The sequence below is a fragment of the Capricornis sumatraensis genome, chromosome 1, assembly GCF_032405125.1.
Source record: "Capricornis sumatraensis isolate serow.1 chromosome 1, serow.2, whole genome shotgun sequence".
NCBI classification, from domain to species: domain Eukaryota; kingdom Metazoa; phylum Chordata; class Mammalia; order Artiodactyla; family Bovidae; genus Capricornis; species Capricornis sumatraensis.
In genome coordinates, this window is record NC_091069.1 from 39,088,913 (window position 1) to 39,108,043 (window position 19,131).

General features: G+C 44.1%; 1 protein-coding gene across 1 annotated transcript in view; it reads right to left on the reverse strand.

The window, feature by feature from the left end:
• Positions 1-19,131, reverse strand: part of ANTXR1 (ANTXR cell adhesion molecule 1) — a 262,215-nt gene that overhangs the window by 69,349 nt on the left and 173,735 nt on the right. The window contains exons 14-16 of the mRNA XM_068989259.1: positions 16,641-16,682; positions 6,736-6,831; positions 6,041-6,208 (exon numbers count right to left, since the gene is read on the reverse strand). Coding sequence (XP_068845360.1) covers positions 6,041-6,208; positions 6,736-6,831; positions 16,641-16,682 — 306 coding nt within the window. The remainder of the gene's footprint in view (positions 1-6,040; positions 6,209-6,735; positions 6,832-16,640; positions 16,683-19,131) is intronic.

Sequence of the window (19,131 nt, forward strand, 5' to 3'; positions counted from 1 at the left end):
ATATATAGTAAATATTGTGACTCATGCTTCTCCTTAAATGAAACAAATGAATGCATAAGTTAGAAACTTGCCCTACACATACCCACACATAGACACACTCACACATGGTAATTTTTTTTCTCTCTTCTTTCGGTCTTTGTTTAAAACATGTTTGGAACCATTCTAAATTGTAGCCAGGAATGGGCAAAAAAATGTCTGTTCAACATCAACAGCACATCTGACAACATTTAAGGCTTCAGTGTGTCTTACTGGACGGCATACAGCTTCGTTCAGTGCAGTTTCAGCACTGAATGCCGCTTGATTACAAGGTCAAGGTGCTTAAGGCCAGGGATGACAGGTTTGCCTGAAAGAAAATGAACAGAAGACCACCGGCTTCCCGGCGCTGTGAGCAGCACAGGCCGGTCAGGCTCTTCTGCAGGACACAGTGGTCTGCAGGGCCAGCCAGGGTCTGGCTTTTGTCCTTCGGCTGTCATTTCTGTCATTGCCAGTCAAAGGGAGGAGCTACTGGAAAAGGAGGAAAATCATTTCTCTGAAGGCTGCAAGCCTTCCAGCAAACTTGAAAACAGACCTGGTTTTAATTTTTCTGGTGGCCATACATCTGGGCATTACTTAACTCGCCTGAAGCGGTCAGTCCCAACTTAATGAGAAGCACGGGATTGCTGTAAATCCAGGGGGTGAAAACCGAGCAAAGAAAAATTCAGGCCAAATATCGGAAAATTTCCTGATCATGAGCCTGGAATGAGGAAAGGGTAAAGTGTGGTCAGTGTGGTCAGTGCCTTAAATTAGCCTGGGCGATGGCAGGGAGCAGCCCGTTGTGGACTCCTTCTCCTAGTGAGCTCCCGTGGGGTGTGCTGAGGCAGTGTGTTCCCCTGCTTCTCTGGTCCTCAAATCTATTTCCTGGAATGCTTGAGAAACTGAGTCAAATGCAACCAGTTTAAAGGTGTGTGATTCTGACCACCTTCACTGGGGAACCAGGAGTCTTTCTAGAACTTTCTGAAAGTTTTGCCCTGGTTGGAGATGTGCTCCCAGTTGATAGTGGGGCAGAGAGTGGGTGGGCCATCCTCCATGAGCTGCCTGCCCCCACCCACTCTCTGCAATTCTCTGCCTTCCTTGTTCCATGCCTTGGAAGAGCAACCTCAACAGATGGCATCATTTAGCTTCCCTTTGGTCTGGCCAGCAGGTAGCACCAGAAGACGACAGCAGACAGATGAATGGATAAAGAGTATGTGGACTGCGCGTGCGTGTGTGTGTCTGTGTGTGTATATATATAGTGGAATATTACTCAGCCATCTAAAGAATGAAATAATGCCATTTGCAGCAACCTGGATGGACCTAGAGATTATTACGCTAAGTGAAGTAAGTCAGACAAAGACAAACATTATGATATTGCTTGTACGTGGAATATGAAAAAACATGATATAAGTGAATTTACTTACAAAACAGAAACAGACCCATAAACATAGAAAATGAATTATGGTTACCAAAGTGGGGAAGGGGGTGGAGGGATAAATCAGGAGTTTAGGATTAACATACATACAGTACTAGACATACTAGATATAGAATAGATAACCAACAAGGACTCCACCATATAGCACTCAGCATTTTGTAATAACCCATAATGGGAAAGAATCTGAAAAAGAAAAAATATATATATAACGGAATCACTTTGCTGTGCAGCTGAAACTGATACAACATTGTAAATCAGCTATACTTCAATTTAAAAAAGGAGAGAAGAGGGCAAGATAACGGGGAGGTTGGTACTTGTTCCTTCTACTCCCTCCCCAACCCCCACTTCCGTCAGTGGCTGCTATCTTACAGAGCAGGGGTCTGCAAACATTTTCTGTATAGGCCCAGAGGGTAAATATTTCAGGTTTCGTAGGTCAAGAGGCAAACTCAAGGCTATTAGTAGGTGCTAATAAAATCATTAAAAAATACAAAAACCATTCTTAGCTTGTGGACCATATGAAAACAGGGAGCAGGGCAGATTTAGATTACTGACTGCCTCTCTATGGCCACGGCTCCCATTGGGTGACCTCTACTCCGGGGCTGCAGCTCTCGCTGGATCCAGTAGCACCCTCTCCTCTCCTTGCCCTTCAGGCCCAGGGGTGTCACAGCTCTCACTGCTGAGTGCCTGTGTGCCTCACCATTGCCACGGATTCTCCTAACCCTGCCCAGATCTGTGTGAGTTTGACCCTCTTGAGTGTGCCTTCTGTTTCCTGCCAGGACCAAGACAAATCCAGCAAGAGGGTTCAGGAAAGGGAAATAGAGTTTACAGCACAGCTTGAGGCTGAATGCTTTGTCCAAGGCCTAGTGAGTGTGTACAGACATTGTGGCTAGAACGGGGCGCATCGTGAACCACACGTGGGGTTACAGTCCAAAGGCTGAAGCTCTGGTAGAGAGTCTGCTCTTCTGAACAGTGTACATTACAACTTTTCAACTCTGTTCTGTGCTTCTACTCTCAAACTTTCTTGTTCTTTCCCTTGCCTTGCCCATATGGCCCAGATACACATAGGATGACCTCTTTTTCTCTCCTTGCCTCAAAGAGATGGCAAGAAGAATGTCACATTCTGTAGTCCGAGAGTACCAAAGTGATCTGTGTAGGTCACAGGAGAAAGTCTATCTGGCATGATGCTCTGGGTGTGGTTTCATAATTACATCCCACGCATCAGCTCTATTAACAAGAGGTGGAGGAATCCCTACTTCCTGCCAGGTACAGTGCTGTTTGTGGGTGATTCAAAGATGAGTTAAGCATAATTGGTGCCTCCCGCAGGGATCAAATCTGGTTGGGGGAAGACTCACAAACAGGAGCAGTCACACGAATGAGCTGTGCTAGGTAAGCTCCTCTAGCAGCAGGAGGAGCATTCACACTTTCTCATGTCCCAACAAAGGAGTCCTACAGAGGCGCTAACGAGCCCACCAGCATCACAGGTTTTTTTCCAGCTGGCTTTTTTGGTGATCCCTTAACATGCAGTTTTCCAACCATCCAACATTAATCCAGCAGCTGCATTTGGGAGAACAATGGACCCATGTGAAACGTAGGATGTCTCTGAGGCATGATTGTGGTCACTTTGCCATGCACCACGGTTCCTGCCCTCAGGGAGCCTCCTCTGGAAGGCTGGCTGGTACCTTGGGTGATCCCTTCTTAACTGGGCCCCAGCCCCAGAGCTGCTGATTCGGCAGGTCAGGCTTGGGGCCTGAGGGTGTTCATTTCTAACAAGCTCCTGGGGGATGCTGATGCTGCCCATTCAGGGACCACACTTTGAGAACCAGCATGCACACACACACATGCACACACACACACACACACACACACACACACACACACACACACAGTGACCAAGGCTGAGGAGCAGGGGCTGGGGAGGGAGCAGTAACTGAGGCAACAGTGGGGTCTCCCTTAGGGAGTTTGGATGGGAAATTTGAAAAGGGAGAAAATTAGGGGAAAAAAGGAGTTTCACTTCATGAGAAAAAGTGGGCAGGTCATGAAGGCCAGGGAGACTTTGAAAGCCTTTTGTGAGACCAGATCATGAGGTTTGAGACAGTAGGCCTGGGAATTTGTGTTTTTAAAGCTCCTACAGGTGACTGATTCTCAGCCAAGTTTGAGACCTTCTATAGAGTCGGACACGACTGAGCGACTGAATTGATAGACTCAATATCCAGCAGTACCGGCACTCAGTGGGTACACAACAAATATTCAGTTCAACTGACACTAATTTCAAGTGCGTGTTGGGAGTATTTTGAGATTTCTAGTTGTTCATATGCTCATTTGTTTCATAAAACTCAGTCCTAGACCACTAGTTAACAGATGAATAACATGCTCTCAAGCAAATATGAATTCTTCAGATAGAATTAAAGCTCTCTCAATATCCAAGATTACAGAGATGAAACCCTGGCTCTTACCAAATATGTTGTATTAGTCACAAGGTACAGATTTCTGAAAACAACATAATAGAAAATCCCCTTTTGCCTTCATCTGAGATTCTCCTTGGCTCCTTCCTGTCTGTGCATGCATGCACGCCACTGAATGTTCCACATTAGAATATAATTAGAAGCAAACAGCTGTTAGTCAAGCAAACTACATTTGGGCCACATTTTTTCCAGAGTTCAACCCATCGCTCTAGGAGGAGGGGGTGGGGTGGCTTATCTTAAGAATCTCAGCACTTGAAACACAACAAACCAAATGACAATGCACTGAGATTAGTTTGAGAAGGAGGCAATTCAACTGAGCAGAGACAACTAGCAAGGAAGTTTCCTCCACTGTTAAAAATGGTTACTTCTTTTGATTTCATGGGAGAAGAGCTGCTCTGAAACTAGCAAATATCTCAGTTTATCACTGGAAGAGGGGTAGAGCTGTATGTGTGTGTGTGTGTAGGGGATGCTGCTGCTGAGATCTGGTTCTTTTTTTAAAACTTTTTATTTTTATTTTGGAGTATAGCTGATTAAGAATTTTGCGAGAGTTTCAGGTGGACTCAAAGGTGAACAAGGGGACTCAGCCATACATATACATGTATCCATTCTTTCGCAGAGAGAGCTGGTTCTTATATTGCGTCTTTCATCTGAGGCCTTGGAGTTGGCATAGTTTTGTCTGCAGCACAGAGCTAGAGGGTGCAGATCTGAGTTGGAGCCTTGGATTCCAGACAGACCCGGGCAGAGCAAAGACTCTACCACTCTAGTTTTTCTGGTAGACTATGTTGGTCTTTTTGGCTATAATTTTCTAGTGTTCTTTGATGGCTGGCATAGTGCAGATGCTTATGGGGAAGACCAAGGAGCAAGGGTGCTGAATGAATCACACGAATTCAAAGACATCTGCATCCATGAGGAAGAGAAAAGAGGCCTTAGGAAGCATTAACTGCCTCCTATGACTTAAATTTCTCAATAAGTCAAAAAGGCTTTCAGTTAAGCTGTGGAACTGTGAGGGGGAAGAGAGATGCTGGAGAAATAAGACATTTTGTTCACAGCCAGGGAGAATGAGTGTTAGACTCATGGACAACACAGCCCACTACACCAGCACATGGCTTGAATAAAGGGCAATGGGCTCCTGTTGTGGCAAGAAGGATAGATATTAGGCATTAAGGAGAATCCAGCTATTGTTGTTAGACTATGGAAAGCCTACCAATGAAATTATTGAAAGTTATAATCATTCTCTGGGGTTACTACCCAAGTCACTTTCTTCAAGTCCACTCTCATTCAACCACTTTGCCATGGGGATTTTAAGAAGCCCAGTTCCTATTGCTGGGTATATATCAGGAAAAGATGAAAACTATCAAGCACCCCAGTGTTTACAGCAGCACTATTTACAATAGCCAAGACATAGAAACAACCTAAATGCTCGTTAACAGATACATGAAAAAGAGAAGTGATGTATATATATATATACAATGGAATATTACTCAGCTGTAAAAAAAAAAAAAGAATGAAATAATGCCATTTGCAGCAACGTGTATGGACCTAAAGATTATCACAGTAAGTGAAGTAAGTTAGAGAAAGATAAATACTATACACTACCACTTATATGCTGAATCTACAAAAATTATACAAATGAGCTTATTTAAAAAAACAGAAACAGACTCACAGACACAGAAAACAAGCTTATGGTTTCCAAACAGGAAAGGGGGGGAGGATAAATTAGGAGTTTGAGATTAACAGATAGAAACTACTATACATAAAATAGGTAGATAATAGGACCTATTGTATAGCACAGGGAACTATACTTAATATTTTGTAATAACCTACAATGGAAAAGAATCTGAGAAAGAATATATGTACATGAAACTAAATTACTATGCTGTATACCTGAAACTAACAAGAAGATACTATAAAGCAACAATACTCCAATTAAAACAAAAAAGCCCAGCTCTCACCTTGATATTGTGGAAACTGAGAAAGTATACATTTAAACTTTCAAGTCCATGATTTGAGAAATTTGTTTCTTTGTGATAAGCTGGATTTTAGTTTGATATCATCTCAAGAGATTCTGGTTCTGCCTATGTAAGTGTTTTACAAGGAGTGAGGATGGGTTTTTGAGTAGAAAGAGGCACACCTTGATCGGAGAATACCACTTCCGGGGAGAGGAGGGCCGGCGCATGTTGTTGTTGAGATTTCGGGGTTCAGGGAACTCGTACTCCTGTTCCGGCATCTTGACTCTTGCATTCTTTGCTTTCTCCAACTTAGCACCTTCTTCTGTGGAGCCCTTTTCTCCCCAACGAACCTAAAATAAATAACACGCAAAAAACCCCCACAAAATGACAAAATAAAATATGATGCCCCTGGAGAACAGGGATCACAAATGACTACGATGTGCTACCCAGTCCTCATTTCTTCTGGGTCATGAGGACCAGAGAAGAGGGGTGAAGTAGAGAAAGGGAAAGGGGGAGGGCTGGAGGAGCAGCGAAAGCAAGCAAGGGGCATGGGCATTTGGGGGAGGGACCATCCAGGGCGTGGGAACAGCACCTGCAAAGGCATTGTGGGCCCAGTAAGAACTCTGGATTATATTCCAGTGACAGAAGAAACCACTGGGGTGGGGGTAGGCGGACTTGAGCTAATGAGTGAATTGCTCTGACTCACAGTGGACAAGACACCGGGGTGCAGAGATAAAAGGCTATATTTGCCATCTCTCCATTGATGCCTCACGAGTCACATCCCCATTAGAGCTTAAGTGTGAGTTTTCACCATTTTGCTTTGGTTTTCTGTCACTGAGTAGTCAGCACGTACATGAGTAAGTGAAGCTGTCCTTACCTCCATCCTTTTAATGCCTCCAACGCCTCGGCCACCATAATAAGAAGCGTCTACTGTAGGCCACTTTTTCTTAGGCAGACCATCATCATCTTCTTCCTGCAGAGAGATTGTGACACATGAAGGAAGCAAAGCACCATTGTGTTCACTATGGCAAAGTGGATGGGAGCAGACTGCCTGGGTTAAATCCCAGTGCCACTGTTTACTGGGCCTTGAGCATATTGCTTAACCTGTCCAAGTTCATTTTCCTTATCTGCAAAGTGGGAATAAGAGCAGTATGACCTGGTTAGATTGTGTTGCATTCTTGGATCATGTTCTCTTCTGCATCTCTACTCCTTTGTAGTATATCTCATCTAATCCTGTCTACATGTTAACGCCTCGTGAATTTACCTCTTTGTCCCTGACTTCTCTGGCCTCTGTTGGCACTGACACCTTCTCGGGGACTAATCAACTTCTCAACAGTACATGTCTAAAAGAAGTCCTGATTTCCCCACCTCGGATTGGTTCCTCCCATAGTCTTTCCCCCTGCCTGGGAGTCACACTTGAATTCTCTCTTCCTCTGCTTCCCCTTCCCTATCTCATCTCAATTTTCCAGCAAGCTCTACTGACCTTAATTCTAAAAGATCCTCAATCCATGGCTTCTCCAACTCAAGCTCCATCACCACCTCCACCACCCTGGTACCAAGGCTCCTTCTCCTGGGTATGGAGACAATCTCCTAACTGCCCTCTCTTACCTATAATCCATTCTCCACAAAGCAGCAGAATAAATTCCAAGCCTCAACTCTGCCTTGAGAGCGCTGGCCTTTACTCATTTCTCCAGCCTTCTTCCTTCCACATTCCCCGCTCCCAGATACTCTCGGTGCATTCCCTGGACATCCTTCTCAAGTAGCCCTAGTCTCTTCATCCCATCAATCTATTTTATTTCTAGTTTTTGCTCTTACAGGGCTTCCCAAGTGGTTCAGTGGTAAAGAACCCGCCTGCCAATGGAGGAGATGCAGGTTTGATCCCTGTGTCGGGAAGATCCCCTGGAGGAGGGCATGGCACCCCACTCCAGTATCCTTGCCTGGAAAATTCCATGGACATAGGAGCCTGGAGGGCTGTAGTTGATGGGGTCACAAAGAGTCGGACACAACTAAATAACAGAGCACACACATGGCTTGCTATTTATTTATTGTCTGTCTCTCCTCACTGCAATGGAAGTTTCAAGAAAGCTTCTGTTTATTTGTCATAGTTACCATTGCAGTCTCAGCTTTTAGAACAGCACCTAGTACATGGTAGATGCCCAAGAATTATCTGCTGAATTTACAAATAAATTAAACAAGATGATTCAGATAAAGCAGTTAACTAGGTGTCTGCAACTTAGCTTACTGACAGGAAGTTAGCATTTACTATGCATTTTAAGATGAAGGGAGAAAACAAGAGGAACTTGTAAGCTTACGGGTGGAAAAGGGAGGGATAATTAGCAAAACTCTTCCTTATCTTGGTGCTCATTCCTGTTGTGGGGAGAAACAGTCACCATCTACAGTCCTGGATGGGCTAATTTCCAGGGTGGTGGCATAATTTCCCTTCTGGGTAAGGAAAGGAGGCTGAAAATGGAGTTTGCAAAGCAGATTAATGCGCTTGGAACAAGCTCACCTCCCACAGCCTTGGGCTGGAGGCATTTGGGGAGGCAGAGTGGAGTCCCATGTGGAGCCACTGCTGTGTGGAAAGCGGCAGGCATGGGACCGGGTACATGCAAGGGTCCACGGAAGAGAGATCAGAGCCAGCAGTGACAAAGCAAAGCAGTAACACAACACATTAAGACCTTCAAGGCGACCTTCTGTGCTTGTGATGGGCAGGCTTCTTAAAAATTAATAGATCTAAAGGACAGTGATCACATTCAGGCAGCTGACCAGAATGGGTCAGTCTGTGTGTGTGTGTGCGTGTGTCTTGAATGAATCTGTCCTTCTTGGATGTGGGACTGTGAGCCCTGAAGCACAGTGGCTTTTGTCAACCCTTGTATTCTAAATCTTGCACAGAGCCTGGTGCATAGTAGGTGGTCAATAATTGTCAGTATCAAATTTGTAATAACACAGCTGGATGTATGTAGCCTTTAACATGTATGTGCTGGTCACCCTTCCAAATGCTTGACATATATTAACCCAGTCATCTCTCAACCAGCCAGTGATGTAGGTGGTGCTATTACACCCACTACAGAGGAGGAATCGAGAGGTTAAGTGACTTAGTCACCAGCTTGGATGTGGCAGAGCTGGATTTGAGCCCAGGCAGCCACACTCTTGTTTGATTGTTTCTCAGTGTTGACAAAATTCTAGGTTTTGGCCTTTTGTGTTTTGCTTTTCCAATCATTTGATGCTTTCAAGTAAATGCAGTTTTCTACTTCTAGCCCCTTTTACCTGCTAAGACTTCTGACTACATGTGCTAAAATAATAAAAACAAACAAAAGAGACACCAGCAAGAGAATACTATAGCTCACAGTATCTCACCTTATAATTCCAGACAGTTTATTATGTTAACCAGGAACCTTATATGGTTAAACTTTACCACCAGAATGTGTCTGTGTCATACATGAAACATGGCTTCCAAAGCCCTGGGCACGCCCAGCCCAGGACTAACTGAAATTATGTCACCCTAAACTGAACATGGCAGCAGAGAGAATGTATGAAACTCCACGAATAAAGCTGCTCTACTCATTAGGGCACTGAAAGGGTCTCATGAGTCTCCTAATTTTTTAAATGACAGGAGCACAGATGTTAGAGACCATCTAAGCGGGATTTTTCACTGCATAGGAGAGGATGGCTGGATCCAGAAAAGTACAGAGACCAGTGGGGTGGCGTTCTGATCTGGCTTGCCTTGTCGGGTATTCCCCTTATACTTGCACGCAGAGCAGCCCTTCCCCCATCTCTTCCTGCCCCTGGGCTCTATCCCTCTGTGGTTGCCAGGTACCCAGGCTGGGCTGGCCTTCTGCTCTTGTGCAGGTCCTGCATCCCATACAGGAAATGCCTAGAAGGCAATCCTCTCCACGTGCTCCTGATACAAGCGAGCCTGCCTTTAATCCCCTGACCTGAGCTTGCCGGCCAAACTCAAACAACAACAGCAAAAGACAACACAAAGGCCCACGGACTGACCAAAGGGAGAGTCCCTTCAGTTACTATGTCTCTGTTTACACATTCTAGAGACGGAAGGGTTTTGCAATCTTCAGAAGAGAACGGAATTTTTTATGTGTGTGTGTTTTTTTTTTTCCAATCTGGCCAAAAATTGATGGAGTAAAATCATAGATAGTCCCCAGAAATTTCACTGACAGAATTGGCAGCACCTGAGGTGAGTCTCTACCTCTAATTAAATAGCAGGGCTTTGGGGGGGAAGTCCCTCTCACATTGCCCTTTAAGGATGTAGCAGGGAAGGGAAAAACCACCAGCACAGAGATCCCCTATGATAAATGGAGGACAGACTGGATGAACTGAACTGCTTTGTGTCAGCAAAGCCATAGGAATCAGGGATTTGTGGGCAGTCAGCAGAAGATGAGCAGAAGAGTGGAACTGAATTCCAGTAAACTGCCAGGTTCCACCGCAGAAGATGGAAGGGAGAACCTTCCAGGAATGGAATGACAGGGATGGTATACATGTATATGTATGTCTGAGTACCTTCGCTGTTCACCTGAAACTATCACAACATTGTACGTTGGCTAAACCCCAATACAAAATGTTTTCAGTGTTAAAAAAATTAAGAATAAAAAAGAAGGGGCTGTTTAATATTCTGTTTAATTGGCTGCACTGTATTGTAACCTACTGGTACTTTTAAACCTTCAGTGAAACTTCCTACACAGATGGCTTTGTGCCAGTTGTGCCTTTGGGGAATAGAGGGATCTGATTTGTTAGATGGTATCCAGCAAAGGAAGAAGAGGAGATAACACAGAAGAAGCAAGTAGTAGGAGGCAGTGGTGCCTGGAGCAACCGCAGAGATTAGGAAGGGATGCTGGTTTTCCATCAGCGGAAGTTTTGTTTAAATTTTAAAGGATGTGGTGGCCCCAGACATCCAGTTGGCTGATGCTTGGTAACACGAGTGGCAGCACATGACTCAGACAGGGAGGCCTGTTCTGACCTGTTCATCCAGGCAGACCTGGACAAGAGAGAGCTGAGAAATAGAAGTCTGATGCACACATCTGGGAGTCCATGACTGGTTCAGTCCTCTGCTGCCTGCACGCACCGCACTTTTCCATCTTTCCAGTCATGCCAGGCTTTTATATAGCTCCATGCTTCAACATTCACAGTTCCATACGCTTGAAACAAACTTCTCCTGCTTCTTTTAGCCATCTTTTAAGATATTGCTCGAATGTAACCTATTCCATGAAGAACGCCCTGATTCCCCAGGGAATTCAGGGCTCCCTTCTTGTGTTTGCCATGGTTCCTTGTATCGACCTTTACTCACTCAACAAATACTGACCTCTTAGTCAGTTATTAAGCAAACCAGCAAGGAAAGGGGTGAGACTACTGATCCTGGGGATCCCTCACTCCTCATGCAGACCATGATGTGAATAGCGCTCCCTAGAGTTGTGCCTATGGTGGCCCTCTGAGACTCAGTCTACAAGTTCTTTAACATTCCTGCTTCTTTGATATCCATTTGGCAGAAGAACCAAATGGCCATTTTGACCCAAATAGGCTCTCAATCTCCAATTCACTATGGGTAACAGTAGGACCCATCTATAGAAGGGAAAACATAACTGAAATAGAATGGAGTCCAAGGAAATAGTTTTAAACCAGCCTTTGAATTCATTAAAAAGTTCTTTGAACTGTTGCACGTCTTAAAACCTTATGATAAACCCAACGTACCCCCAGACAAGGGCACTATATTTGTCCATTCCTTCCTTCACTCACTCAGACAACTGTAGTTGTGACTCCACTGCAACATGTTCCATTTTGAGAAAAATAGAATGCAACTGTCAATGAGATTGTTTACATTTATAGAAGAGTAAGTTTTGTGAGGATGATGATATAAAATAAAGGACGGAAAAAAACTCCTAGGTCTGAGAGGCTCTGGAGGGCCGACCTTAAGTAGTTCTGGCTGTACTGTGTCCTCGGAAGTCTCTGGTGATAAGCCAGAGAGGTCAGCTTCAATGTCTGTCTTGGAGATGAATTCCTCAAAATGAACTGGCGAGTCAAAAAAATTCATCAACCCTTTGTGTAAGTGCAAAAAAAAAAAAAACCCCAATTGACTTAACTGATATGTTTTGGTACCATCCTATCTATTTACATACATGTAATGATTAACACAATGACTGTCCTGTGTTTTTCAATAAAGAATTCTGTGTGCACTTTTTAAAGCAATTGTGTGTTTATTTTTTTAAACTACGGAATATAGAAGACTGAATCTGGGTCTGTTCTAGGACTTCTGATTGGAGCAGACATGTGTGTATGTAAGGGTGTATTTGGGTCTGTTCTAGGACTTCTGACTGGAGCAGACGTGTGTATGTAAGGGTGTATTTGTGCATGGGTGTATCAGATGTGCCATATGTCCACTGGAACAAAAAGATGCCTGGCAGAAACTTGGCTCTCCACCCCTCCACAGTAGGATGCTAGTTTGGCTGTTTGTGTAGACACAGCTGTGACAGGGACCAGGTCTGCTGCTGTTAGGGAGTTCAAAACAACAAGACATGTTGTTTAATTTTTCTGTAGCCCAGTTTTCCCATCTAAGAAATTCTTGCCACAGAGAAATCATTAGCATCAGTGAGCAAGATGATAAACCTGGAAATAAATACATCATTTAAAGCCAGGTGCTTATTATTAATTGGGTGCTCACACAGTGTCAGTTCACTCAACACATGTCCTTTTCCCTCTCAAACAGTCAGAGAATGCATGGAGGGTGATGACCTTTAGAACTAAATTAGCAGGTGAAATACTCCATTACTGATTCTTCCATAAACTGCCAATTATTTGGAATAACTGGGGACAGTGAGGAGTCCTCAGTCTACTGCCAATTAGGGAAGACCCTTAACCCAGGAAATGCTCTTCTTAGTTGGTAAAATTTAGCTTTCTTGTGTTTGTGGAGAGCTTGAAATTTCAAGTAATTTTTCTTTGTCTTGTCTTTATACACAGAGATATCACTGTCAGTTGCTCGGAATCTATAGCTCCAGAAAGAATGAAGTGGCTGGGCCAAAGCAAAAACAGTGCTCAGCTGTGGGTGTGTCTGGTGGTGAGAGTGAAGTATGATGCTGTAAAGAAGAATATTGCATAGGAACCTGGAATGTTAGGTACATGAATCAGGTAAACTGGACATGGTCAAGCGGGAAATGGCAAGAGTGAACATCAACATTTTAGGAATCAGTGAACTAAAATGGGTGGGAATGGGTGAATGTAATTCAGATGACCACAATATCTACTGCCGTGGGCAAGAATCCCTTAGAAGCAATGGAGTAGACCTCATAGTTAACAAATGAGTGCAAAACATAGTACTTGGGTGCAGTCTCAAAAATGACAGAATGATCTTGGTTCTTTTCCAAGGCAAACCATTCAACATCACAGTAATCCAAGTCTACACCCCAACCACTGATGTAGAAGAAGCTGAAGTTGGCTGGTTCTATGAAGACCTTAAGACCTTCTAGAACTAACATCAAAAAAAAAAAAGATGTCCTTTTCATCATAAGCGATTGGAATGCAAAAACAGGAAATCAAGAGATATGAAGTAACAGGCAAGTCTGGCCTTGGAGTACAAAATGAAGTAGGGCGAAGGCTTAACAGTTCTGTCAAGAGAACACACTGGTCATAGCAAACACCCTTTTCCAACAACACAAGTGATGACTCTACACATGGACATCATCAAATGGTCTATATTGAAATCAGACTGATTATATTCCTTGCAGCTGAAGAAGAAGCAGCTCTATACAGCCAGCAAAACAAGACTTGGAGCTGACTGCAGCTCAGGTCATGAGCTCTTTATTGAAAAATTCAGGCTTAAATTGAAGAAAGTAAGGAAAACCACTAGGCTATTCCAGTATGACTTAAATAAAATCCCTTATGATTATACAGTAGAAGTGATTAATAGATTCAAGGGATTAGATCTGGTAGACAGAGTGCCTGAAGAACTATGAACAGAGGTTTGTTGAAATAGCTATGACAAACCTAGGCAGCATATTAAGAAACAAAGACATCACTTTGCCAACAAAGGTCCATATAGTCAAAGCTATAGTCTTTCCAGTAGTCATGTACAGATGTGAGAGTTGGACCATAAAGAAGGCTGAGTGCCAAAGAATTGATGCTTTTGAGTTGTGGTGCTGGAGAAGACTCTTGAGAGTCCTCTGAACAGCAAGGAGATCAAACCAGTCAATTCTAAAGGAAATAAACCTTGAATATTCATTGGGAGGACAGATGCTGAAGCCGAAGCTCCAATACTTTAACCCCCTGATGACTCGTTGGGAAAGACCCTGATGCTGAGAAAGACTGAAGGAAAAGGAGAAGGGGGCGACAGGATGATATGTTGAGATAGCATCACTGACTCAATGGACACGAGTTTGAGCCAACTCCAGGAGATAGTGAAGGATAGGGAAGCCTGGCATGCTGCAGTCCATTGGGTCACAGAGAGTCGGCCATGACTTAGTGACTAAACAACAAGAATAAAGAGGATAACTGAGAGTTCATTATGAAGTTGTGTTCATTTTCTCAGCATATTTATTACCTTTAGGATATGAGGCTTATAGAGCTGATGAAAGTTCGGATAATTGATACTTATTTATATATATGGCAGAAAGTGTTTAACCTCATTTGGCTATTAATTAAATGTTAGATATTGTTAAACCTTTGGGGATAAGTCAAAGATCAATTAGATATAGATCCTGACCTTTAAGGATAGCTAATAATCTTAAACTTCGATGCAGAAGGAAAACGTCAATAAAATACCCCGGGAATACAGAGAAAGGAGAAATTAGCTGTGGTGAAAGGAAATTAGAGCACAGGAGCTGTCCTTGAGGGGCTGGTGGGATTTGAACACAGGGAGCTAGAGTGGAGAAGGTTGTCTAGGTTCAGACTGTGATTCAGGGCTTTGTGTAAAATACTTTCATGGGCTGGGTTACGTCATTGTTTCTGTGGGATTTGTTTTTTATGATTATTTTCTTTTTTTCTGCCAAAACACATTAGGAAGGAGATGACGGCTGCTGAGCTCACAGGGCCAAGGAGCAATCAGGACCAGCACGCATGCCCAGAGAATCAGCGCCCCCTTTAGCCTGCCCGGCCAGCGTGGAAGCTCCTATAGGTCTAACACAGCCTGCTAGGTCTCAAGGGTCCGCAGGTTGTCTTTGCGTTTCAGGTCTGCCTTCTAGAGGTGAAATTATGACTCCCACAAGAATACTGGATGAAACTGGAAAAATTCAACTACTTGTCTTCCCTTGCTTTTAGCTATTCTTTCTTGATGATTTACTGACTTGGGCTTTAGTTTTTTCCTCCAGAATTTTAGGACGTCACTTTACAAACACTTATTGCATTTGTTTTGTGCATGGAGTCCTATGCTAGATGCTGGGGCCTGGGGTCAACCATACCTCACAGTCTTGGATGTAAGACCCCTGGTGCATTTTGGCTGCGGTGGCTGCCACATCACCTTCCAAAAGCAAATTGAGAGCCAGCAGCAGAAGAAAGGGTAATAACTCTGCTAATTGAACATGATGAGTGAAGGGAACATTCTTCACCTTAGGGCAAACAGAGCAACCTCATCGAGAGTTTCTTGCCCTATTTTTCTTGGGGAGTATAAGACACAGCTGCACACAATAGAACCACAGCCAAATTGGAACCGGGGGAGCTAGCCACGGTGCTTTCTCTTGAAGGATTAAGAAGAGGCTTTTGTGGATGTCAGGAGAGTTTTTTCCCTCCCTTAACTGTGCACAGCAATGTAATTTCCTCCACTGATTTCTGGGCAGAAAGTTAGCATTCCAACAAGATGCGCTTTAATTGATTGCAGTTATTAAATCCCTTAGCTTACAAGCTTATAGTTCAGGATATAAGAGCCACATGGAATTTTAATCATTATCTTTTTTTCTGTATGAAGGAAATTTGACAAAGGCATTGGGAAGAGGAATGGTGAGGGGGTGGTGCTCACTTTGCATGCAACCTACCTTAGGGATTAAGGAAAATGAACTGATATCTCTTTGGATCCCACTAAGCTTGCAGACCTGTACTCTGGCTTCTAAACTGGTGAATGCCACATTGAGGGAAGCCAGCTATCCCAGGAGTAGTCAGAGGACTAGGAAAAGCTCTGGGCAGGCACTGCTCCCCAGGGATGCTCCTTCTCACCATTAGCCTTTAACGCCTCTAGGCCACACATGAACAGATCTGCTTATTGGGCAATTTACGATGGAATCTAAGACATTTTTCTCCTTTCCAATGATGAGGATCTAATATCCTATACAAGGCCAGAATACTAGCATACTGGAGGGGGCTCCAGTATATTTTCTTTATTGCCTGGCAAGTCTTTAGGTAACATTGTTTTTAAATTAAAGGAAAATGTAATACTTCAGCATCAGTCTGTTCCTAGAATCACTGATTGTTTGGAGAATGTGGCAAATTCATCCCTATCCACACACAAAAAGCATTGTCTCTTCAGGGAGAAGAGATCCAGCAAGTGTCTGTTTTGGAGGAAAAATCAGTACCTCAAGGCTCCAAATAATTGTACTGAGAAAACCATTTATGTTCACATCTCAGTTTTTTCTTGCAGGGAGAAAACCTTCCAAAAACCACTGTGCCTCCGGCTGTCAGTTCAGATCAGTTCCTGTTTATCCTTGGTTAAGAAAGAGCCAAAGACCTCCCTCTTTGCTGCTTCATAGCAATGGGAGTCTAGGCCTGATATAGTTCTGCTCTGTGGGGGCCTGAGCTTGGGGCCAGCCCAGGCAGCTCTCTGTCCCACCCTGCCACCCAGCCCACCTGGTCACTCACCTCACTTTCCTCAGCAGGGGGTGGAGGGACCTCCTTGATGATCTGAAAAGGGGGAAAAAAACAGAACACATGAGTAGAAATCTTTAGCCACCTGCTTTCCAAAGGTGCCTGGGTGGTGTGGCCATAATCACCACCGTAATGGGTTCAAGCAAGGCAAGGTTGTCTTTCTGGGGAGAATAACTCAGTAATTACAGCATGATCCATCTGAGGGCTCCACACTCAACTGTGCCTCTTATAGTTTTGTATAGAGAAATATTCCACAGGTAACAGTTTCATCTCTTACCCCAGGTAATGTCCTGCAAATGTATTCACTCATTTATTCATCTAGTCATTCCTGCATCAACTCATTCACCAATCCACCCAAACCGCTACACATCTAACAAAAATGGTACACAACAGAAGTTAAGATAGCACTGCAGAGGTCAGTCAGGTATGGGCCATGCTCAGACTGCTGGCAATCCCATTAACTTGCTGGCCCCAGGTGGTACTCATGGAGGGAGGGTGTGACAGTCAGGCAGACTGATTCCCAACAGAAGGCAGCAAAGAAGGGGTAACCAGGGATTCCTTTCAGGGCCTTGAAACTGAAGAGGTACAAAGATTTACATATCAATATTCTAAGACTGGACTCCTCAAATACAGCATCACCTGGGTTAAAGAGAGATATGTGGTCATTTTGGGAAGGCAAGCAATTGGGAGCCGCTTCTAACCAATGAGAGGATGGGTAACACATGGGAGAAGGACAAGCAAGGAGGACAGAGGGGTGGCAGTAAGCCACCTGTCTTCATTTTTATCTCCAACTTGTACAGCCCATTCATAAAAGGAAAGCTCTTGCCACCTTCAAGTTAATTCTGTTTAAAATTTTTTACAAGGCAGTTTGGCCATTATTTACTCTGACTCTACCACATGAAAAAGCTGGCTTAAAACTCAGCATTCAAAAAACCAAGATCATGGTGTCTGGTTCCATCACTTCATGGCAAATAGATGGGAAAAGGTGGAAACAATGGCAGATTTTATTTTTTGGGCTCCAAAATCACTGTAGCGGTGACTGCAACCACGAAATTTAAAGATGCTTGCTCCTTGGAAGAAAAGCTATGACAACCCTAGACAGTGTGTTAAAAAGCAGAGACATTACTTTGCTGACAAAGGTCTGTATAGTCAAAATTATGGTTTTTCCAGTAGTCATGTATGGATGTGAGAGTTGGACCATAAAGAAGGCTGAACACTGAAGAATTGATGATTTCAGACTGTGGCACTGGAGAAGGCTCTTGAGAGTCCCTTGGACAGCAAGGAGATCAAGCCAGTCAATCCTAAAGGAAATCAACCTTGATTATTCACTGGGAAGACTGAGGCTGAAGCTCTAATACTTTGGCCACCTGATGGGAAGAGGCAACTCACTGGAAAAGACCCTGATGATGGGAAAGACTGACGTTAAATGAGGAAGCAGGCGGCAGAGGATGAGATGTTTAGATAGCATCACCGACTCAATGGACATGAATTTGAGCAAACTCCAGGAGATAGCGAAGGACAGGAAAGTCTGGCATCTTGTAGTCCATAGGGTTGCAAAGAGTGGGACACAACTTAGCGACTGAACAACTACCACATCCCTCGGAGCCTCCCTCCTCTCACACTCCAAACTTGAATATCAGAATGTTGGGACCCCAACATGCAGTCCTTTTCCTGAGAATTCTGGAAAACACAAAAGTCATTATGTATCTTTTGATGTGTTAGCATCAGCGCTGGCCTGAGCCACTTTGTGGATGGGTGCTCAGGCGCTGCCCATGGGACCAGTTTCTTAATCTGATTGGAGAGCTCTACCAGCTGCAGAGCAGGCTGCCTACTAGGCTGCTCTTCCTCCCCATCCCTCCTACTAAGCACATCCCATCTTTCATTCAGTGATTATTCTGGGGCCTCATTTGGGCTCTGATCCCCGCTGCTGTCACCCATGCTACCACTATCTGTAATGTCATCTCTGTATGCTGAGACAGGCTACTCACTTGAGGCTCTACTAACACCAGCCAGGGGACTGAGCCTTCAGTCACCTAAAAGGATGGTATTCAATTAATCAAGAGGCAGAGGTGATCATTTCAAACTACTGTTGCATTTGCTTCCATTTCCTGGCCATTGTGAGAAAACTGCTGAAGGTGTTTATAAAGTACAAAGCTATGACTTTTCTCACCCACTCAACACTGGCTCCAAACTCCTTTAAAAATAATCTCTGAGGAGGGTCATTACTGCCCAATGCAGACTTCCCATCGTCCCAGAGGCAGTGGCGATTTTCAAATAGGAAAAGGAAGGAGGAGTGAGGAGCTGGGAACAGCAATCTGGCATGCATCTCTTCTCTCAGGGAAGTCTTAGGGAAGGGAGCGAGAGGAGGGCAGGAAATGCAGGGACACAGACAGATGTCGACAAGAGTGCTGTGAGCTATGTGCTTGCTGAGTACCCGAGGTGAACAGAGGTTCGGTGCAGAGCAGCTGGGCTTTTGTCTTCAAAA